The sequence below is a fragment of the Camellia sinensis genome, chromosome 13, assembly GCF_055761805.1.
Source record: "Camellia sinensis isolate YWXY chromosome 13, ASM5576180v1, whole genome shotgun sequence".
Lineage (NCBI taxonomy): Eukaryota > Viridiplantae > Streptophyta > Magnoliopsida > Ericales > Theaceae > Camellia > Camellia sinensis.
In genome coordinates this window covers 114068849-114076716 of record NC_138973.1, presented here as the reverse complement: position 1 = coordinate 114076716, position 7868 = coordinate 114068849, and the positions used below count along the sequence as shown (strand labels likewise).

Here is a 7868-nt window from a genome sequence, read left to right as displayed (position 1 = left end):
AGCAAGGACAGCCGCCGGGCTGGAAAAAGGCCTCGGACCGCCGACCCCTCAGCTAAGCTTGTTGCAGAACTGAGCACCGAGCAACCCGCGGCCATAACTGAGCCGACACTTCCCTGGAAGCCTCAGTTGAAGCACCGGGGAAAAGAGATCCCGGCCAGTGCTTCGATCAAAGGAGATAAAGAGCATCTCCTCGCCTTCGACCTAACAAAAGCCCTGCTCCTGTCGAGCGATGTGACCGACAGCGACCACGTGCCCAACACCCGGCTCGTGAAGTCCTCAGTCAAGTCTATGACCCGAGTAAAAATTTTGCATGCTTTATTCAAATTTTTTCAAGTGTTTGCTCGGTTCCCTTTCATTAATCAAACTCCCTTCTTGCAAGCCATCCAGAAATAACATCTTGTGATGGAACAGATTCACAGACTCCGGCAGAAGGTGACCGACGCCACCAGCCAGGTCGAGCACCTTCAAACCGAGCTGGGGCGGTCGAAGGCTTCCTTGGAGATTGCCAATACCGACAACTCCAAACTGCTTGGCCAACTTGGACGAGTTGAGAAGAAGAGGGACGCTCTCCAGGCCAAGCTGGATGAGGTAAAGCAATCAAGGAATGATGAATTGGACAAAGAAAATAACGAAGGTTTCAATGAGGCCGAGGAAAGCTACACCAAACAAGTTGAGGCCACCAAGGACATATTCTTCAAGTCCGATTGGAAGGCTGCTTGCGAATAGCTCGGCCAAGGATCTGGAACCGACGTGTTTGCCTCCCCCCCAGCTGCCTTTCTGCCGACGTACATGGTGCCATATGCCAACGATGTCTTCAGTGCATTGCAGGCTGAGGTCGAGGAAGAAGGCGGGGAAGAAGCCGAGAAAAATGTTGAGGAAGAAAACCACCCAAAGCAGGCCGGCCAGGTGGAGTCCGGCGTCCAAGAAACCACAACTACGGTCGACCTGGAGGCAGTTGCAACCGGGGATGACTTCGTTGACCTTTCCCCCTTAGTTTAGTTTTCTTTCTTTTTTTTTAAGAATGTAACTGGGTTGCCTACCCCACCTTATGTAATTCAGTTTCTCATCAATGAAAAGTTTTGATTTCGTTAACTGTTGCACTATTTGTTGGACTATTTTTCATCATCTCGGCAGGAACCTTTAAGCAACACGGCAACTGCTTTAGCCAGGGTAAACCACCTCGGCTAAACCTTTTGAGTTGGGCAAATCACCAACCCCTTTAGCCGGGACAAAGCATCTCGGCTAAAGCCTTGAGCAAATCATCAACTCATATGGCCGAGATAAACCATCTCAGATGAAACCATAGTTGAGTAAATCATCAACTTATTCAACCGGAATAAAACATCTCGGTTGAAACCACAAAGTTGAGTAAATCATCAACTCATTCAACAGGAGTAAAACATCTCAGTTGAAACCACAGAGTTGAGTAAATCATCAACTCATTCAACCGGAGTAAAACTTCTCTGTTAAAACCACAGAGTTGAGTAAATCATCAACTCATTCAACCGGAGTAAAACATCTCGACTGAAACCACAGAGTTGAGTAAATCATCAACTCATCCAGCCAGAGTAAACCATCTAGGCTGGACCTTCAGAGTTGAGTAAATCATCAACTCATCTGGCCGAGATAAACCATCTCAGATGAAACCACAGTTGAGTAAATCATCAACTCATTCAACCGGAGTAAAACATCTCGGCTGAAACCATAGAGTTGAGTAAATCATCAACTCATCCAGCCGGGGTAAACCATCTAGGCTGGACCTTCAGAGTTGAGTAAATCATCAACTCATCTAGCCGGAGTAAATCATCTCGGCTGAAACCACTGAGTTGAGCAAATCATCAACTCATTTAACCGAAATAAAACATCTCGGTTGAAACCTCAAAGTAGTCATCGAAAATAACAAAGTGCTTCAGCAAAGATAAGTCACTTCTATTATATTGACAAAAAGAGTATTACATTCAGAAGTACAGGGAGAGCAAGTCCTTCCACACAAAAAATTACATAAGAACGTCAAATACTAAAAATAGTACAGTTTGAGGTTGGTCGCATTCCATGGCCGGGGTATGCTTTTTCCTTCCAAATCTTCCAAGTGGTATACCCCCTTGCCCGCCAGACCGGTTATCCTGTAAGGCCCTTCCTAGTTTGCCCCTAGCTTGCCTTCGCCCGGCACCAGTGTGTTACCCATCACCTTCTGTAAAACCCAATCCCTGACTTTGAACGGTCTGGGGTGTACCGTTTTGTTGTATTTTTTGGGCAGCTCTTGTTGGTATGCGGCCACGTGGATCAAAGCTTTTTCTCGACGCTCATCAGCCAGGTCCAATTCCGGGGCGACTGCTTCAGAGTTCAACTCGGGCTCAAAATTTTCACTGCGGTTGGTGGGCATGCCGATTTCCAATGGGATGACCGCCTCCATGCCGTATGCCAAGGCAAAAGGAGTTTCCCCGATAGATCGCCTCGGGGTCGTCTGATATGCCCAAAGGACACTTGGAAGTTCCTCAGCCCATTTTCCTTTGGCTTTCTCAAGTCTTTTCTTCAACCCATCAATGATGGTCTTGTTTGATGCTTCGGCTTAACCGTTGGACTGCGGGTAAACGGGGGTGGAGTTGTAGAAGTCGATCCTCAATTCCTCACAAAATCCTCTGAATAAGTGACTGTTAAATTGGGTGTCATTATCGGAAATCAAAATCTTGGGGACGCCAAACCATATTACCACATTCTGCCAGACAAACCGTTTGACGTCTTTCTCCTTGATAGTCGCTAAGGGCTCAGCTTCAACCCATTTGGTGAAGTAGTCCGTAGCTACAATGAAGAACTTCCGGTTGCCCGGTGTCGTTGGGAGTGGTCCCACTATGTCTAGCCCCCACATCGCAAAAGGCCAAGGGCTTGTGAGAGGAAGAAGTTCTCTGGCCGGTTGGTGAATTTGGTGGGCGAACTTCTGGCACTTCTCACATTTTCTAACATACTTTTGAGCGTCCGCTTGCATGCATGGCTACCAATATCCTTGCGAGATAGCTCGGTAGGCCAAAGATCTTCCCCCGATGTGACAGCCGCATATGCCTTCATGAATTTCATACAGGAAAGCTTCCACGTTGTTTGGATGTACACACTTCAGGTAAGGACCGGTGTATGACTTCTTATATAAAGCACCAGATGGAGAGAGCCAAAATCACTCTGACTTCACCCGGACTTTATGTGCTTCTTTTTTTTATCGGTCGGAAGGGTCCATTCTTTCAAGAAGAGGATAATAGGGTCCATCCAAGAAGGGCCAAGCTCAGTGCAGAATACTTCTGTCTGCTCGGGTTCCTCGTTACTAGGCCTTGGAAGACACTCAGTCAGGAGAGGGCTGAGAGATGTTCTGTCGACCATGGAAGCTAGACTGGCTAATTCATTCGAACGATCGTTTTCTTCATGACCAATTTGTTGGACCCTTATTGCCTGGAATCGCTTGATGTGTTCTCTTACGAGAGCTTGGTACTTGGCCATTCTGTCGTCTTTGGCTTCATAGACCCTGGACACTTGGTTGACAATAAGTTGGGAGTCACTGTAAACCATCAGCTCGGATGCGCGCAACTGAAGCGCGCTCTTAAGCCCGGCCAATAACGCCTCGTACTCAGCCTCGTTGTTTGACGCAGGGAATCCGAGGGTGATAGAGTGCTCAATGGTCAGACCATTTGACGAGATCAAAACTATGCCCAGCCCGGCGCCGTGACGATTTGAGGCTCCATCTACAAAACGTTTCCACATTTCACCGACGAAGAGTTTCCAACACTCTGAGGGGTCTTGGGAGACTTAAAGGTTGATGGGATCACGGGCACTTGGCTGTTTGGTTTCAGGTTCGCTGCTGTTCGGCTCCACTTTATCCCCCCTCAGCGATGCGGTACTAGACCCAACAGGTTGGTCTGTTATGCCCGAGGCCGTTGCCGCATTGCCGGGCTACTCTACTATTCCGACAAGAGGTGCTATGGTCAAGCGTGTAAGTTTCGTGTCGCCACCATCACCCTGTTGTGCAATTTTCGTTGAGCCTTCATTCACTTCCTCGGCTACCGTGCTGAGATCCACCGGGCATACTTGGTGAATTCTAGGTGAGAATTCAGCAACGAAATCGGCCAATGCTTGTGCTTTTATGGCCCTTCGGGGTTGAAATTTGACGTCGAACTGACCCAATTCGACCGCCCACTTCAGGATTCGACTGGAGAAATCTGTCCGCTCGAACAAGGCTTTGATAGGGAATTCGGTCAAAACAATGATTGTGTGAGCGTAAAAGTAGTGCGCCAATTTCCTGGAGGCCATCATCAACGCCAAAGCAAGTTTTTTCAGCGGCAAATACCTCGACTCGGCCAGTAGCAAGGTTTTGCTCACATAAAAGATAGGCAAATGCTGGATACCTTCTGACCGGACAAGCACCGCGCTAACTGCATGCTGTGAAACTGCCAGATAGAGGTAGAGTTCTTCGCCGGGCTTGGGTGTCACCAATAATGGAGCAGAAGACAAATAGGCCTTGAGCTTGGCCAAAGCCCTATCACATTCCTCGTCCCATGAAAACTTGGATTTCAAGGCTCGAAAGAAAGGGTGGCAGTGATCTGATGACCGGCTTATGAATCGGTTAAGCGCGGTGGCCATTCCGACCAGATATTGCACATCCTTCGCCGAGTTGGGCTGCTTCAATACTTGTATGGCTTTGATTTGTGTGGGGTCCGCCTCGATGCCTCGGTTTGTGACTAGGAAACCTAGGAATTTCCTGGATCCCATGCCGAAGGCACACTTTGACGCATTCAAGCGTAGCTTGTGCTGTTTGAGAATGGGGAACATCCCGGCTAGGTCAAACAAATGGTCTGCCTGATGCTTGCTTTTGACCACCATGTCATCGATATAAGCCTCCATCGTCTAGCCTAGCAGAGGAGCAAACATTTTGGTCACCATCCTTTGGAAAGTTGCCCCGGCGTTCTTCAAACCAAAAGGCATGACTCAATAGCAGAAGAATCCCCTTGGAGTGGTGAAAGAGGTAATCTCGCGGTCGGGGCCGTGCATGGCAATCTGATGATAACCATGGTAGGCATCCAAGAAACTAAGCCTGTTATGCCCGGCCATTAGATCCACCAGCTGATCTATTCTGGGCAGAGGAAAGCTGTCTTTAGGATAAGCTCAGTTGACGGTCTTGTAGTCAACGCAAACTCGTTACTTCCCATTCTTCTTGGGTACTACGATCGTGTTTGAAATCCACCGAGGGTAGTGCACTTCCTGAGTAGCCCGTGCTTCAAGCAAGTTCCTTACCTCCTCCGCGACTACCTCGGCATGATGAAGAGCCGATCTTCTTATTCTTTGAATAACAGGCCGTGCATCCGGAAAGACACTGAGTTTGTGGCAAATAAAGCTTGGGTCAACACTGGGCATGTCGTACGGCATCCAGGCGAAGACTTCGATATTCGACATCAAGAAATCTACCATCTCGATCCTTTCTTGGGCGATAAGGCTTGACCCTAGCAAAAAGAATTTGTTTGGACTTTCGGTGTCGATGCGCACTTCTACCAATTCTTCAACAGCCTTGTCCTCGGCCTTGGCGCCCACATCTTCAAGGACTCCCTAGTCTTCCGGCCCTTCATTCATTTGGACGAAGCCTTTGGCAGCCCGGCTCCCGTTTACTGCCACAAAACATTGCTTCGATATGACTTGATCACCCTAAATTTCCTCAATTTCCCCCATAGCCGAGGGGAATCTCATAACTTGGTGGTAGGTCAACGCTACAGTCTGCATAGCGTGAAGCCAACCCTTACCGAGGATCAGATTGTATGTAGACGGCGCCTTCAATACCCAGAACTCCACTTACTTGACCACGGATCCGGCTTTGACCTGTAAAATTATCTTTCCCATAGGCCACTCCGATTGCAAGTTGAAACCAACTAGTGGCGAAGTTGCCGGAGCCAAGTCCGTATCCCGAAGTTTGAGTTGCTTGAACGCATCGTAGTACATAATCTCAACCGAGCTTCCATGGTCAATCAAGATGTGCTTGACATCGAACTCTCTAACACGAAGAGTGACCACTAGGGCATCGTTGTGCGGCGTTTGAATGCGCTCTAGGTCCCTGGTTGAGAAACTAATGACGTCTTTCTCCTCAGTCTTCCCTTTTTGACCGCGGGCTGGACTGACAAAACTTCCCTCATATGTTCCGCCTTTTTTATCATACCTCGGAGCTCGCACATACGCGCCGGCTCTACTATGCCGTGGATCACATTCACCATTCCTTGAGGGTGGGCCTCTAAGTCATCCAAACCATTTGGATCAGCCGGGATAGAATGCGCGGCTTTGACGCCCCCATTAATGTAAAGGTCTAAGTGTCTGGCAGCGACCAACTCCTCCAAGTGTTGCTTCAAAGGCAAACAGTCCTTTGTCTGGTGGCCTCGCTTCCGATGGTATGTGCAGCGGTACCGCGGATTGAAGCCCTTTTGCTCATCGCCTAACTTAGCAGGAAACTGGACGTAATCCTCATCATGGATTTCACTAAGTATGTGATAGATTGGAATCTTAAATACCGTGGTGATGCCCGTCCGGGCGTTCAGCCTTCTATTAGCATCAGCCGCGTCATTGCGAGGATACTCTGCTTGGTCATTACGGCGACCCCTGCTCCAGTTTCGATGATTTGGTCCACGGTCTGATTCCCCTGCGCGATCACTTGGACGGTTAGTCTTCTGTCTGACCGCGTGCACCTTGCCAACCGCCCTTTTGTCTGTTGCCACTGGATTTGTCTTTGCGGTGGATGCCGCCGCATCATCCTCTACTTGGAGGCGCTCATTAATGCGCTGCATTAGTTGCCCCATGGACGTCGGCTGGTTCATTATAAACGAGTCCCTCAGCCTATGTCCGACCGGGAGACCGCTCTTATACTGAGTGATTGCCAAGTTGATCGGGCAATCTAGGATCTCGTTGAAGGTTTCCCAGTACCTGGAGTTGTATGCCTTAAGGGTGTCACTCGACTCCATCTTGACACTTAGAAGGTGGTCCCCTTCTTTTGGCGTTTTGGTGTTGGTTTTGAAACGAGTCATGAGTGCTTCCGCCAACTGTTGCCACCTCTTAATGCTCTCTTCTGGGAGTCTCTCAAACCATTTCAAGCCCAATTCGCCCAAGCTGGATGGGAAAATAAGGCACATAAGAGCATCATTACGCCTGTGTCCGGCCATGACTTGCCAAAAGTGGCTTACATGCATTTACGAATCAATTTTTCCGTCATAAAGTGTAAACTTCGGCTGGTGAAAGCCCGCTAGGAACAGCGTGGTCTCTATTTCAAAGGAGAAGGGGCAGGCGTTCAGCCTTGCCAAGTCGGTGTCCAAAGAAACTGGTACGGCCAAACGGGGCAGTGGCATCATAACCTCCTCACTATGGCGACCTCCGTAAGATAACCGCTGGAACGCCGGCACCCTTCCGGCCTCCCATCGGCGAGCTCGCTCCTTCAGGACATCCCTCAAGTCCTCTAAACAGACAGAGTAAGAATATCCCGAAGTGGTCGCCGGTCGTGAGGGATGGTAGGTACTATCTTGCGCGCTAGACTTCTCTACAGGCGTGTCTAAGTCTCCACCCCTATAACTTCTGGTGATAGAAAGGGAGGGAGTGCGCCGCTGGCTCTGACTGCCTGAACGGTGGGGCTGGGTGCACTCACTGTGGTCTCCCACTCCAGCAACACCCTTCCCTTTGACCTAGCATTTGAAAGCTTCCATCTCTGCCGCCATTCTCTGGATGACGGTGTCTTGGTCCCTTAGCTTGTGCTCCAGACGTCAAGCATGCGATTCTCTTCGCTGCCGGTGTCCCTTTGGGCTCCGTGAATGACCAAAACTTCTGGAGCGCTTATCTCGTGCATCTCTCGGAAGTCCTCCTAGGGA

At 49.3% G+C, this 7868-nt stretch overlaps 1 protein-coding gene across 1 annotated transcript; it reads right to left on the bottom strand.

The window, feature by feature from the left end:
• Positions 1-4965: 4965 nt before the first annotated feature.
• Positions 4966-7172, bottom strand: LOC145805646 (uncharacterized). The gene is made up of 3 exons (XM_082900814.1): positions 6457-7172; positions 5825-6253; positions 4966-5110 (listed from the first exon to the last, which is right to left on the bottom strand). The coding sequence occupies exons 1-3, from the start codon at positions 7170-7172 to the stop codon at positions 4966-4968; spliced, it is 1290 nt and encodes a 429-aa protein (XP_082756940.1).
• Positions 7173-7868: the final 696 nt, after the last annotated feature.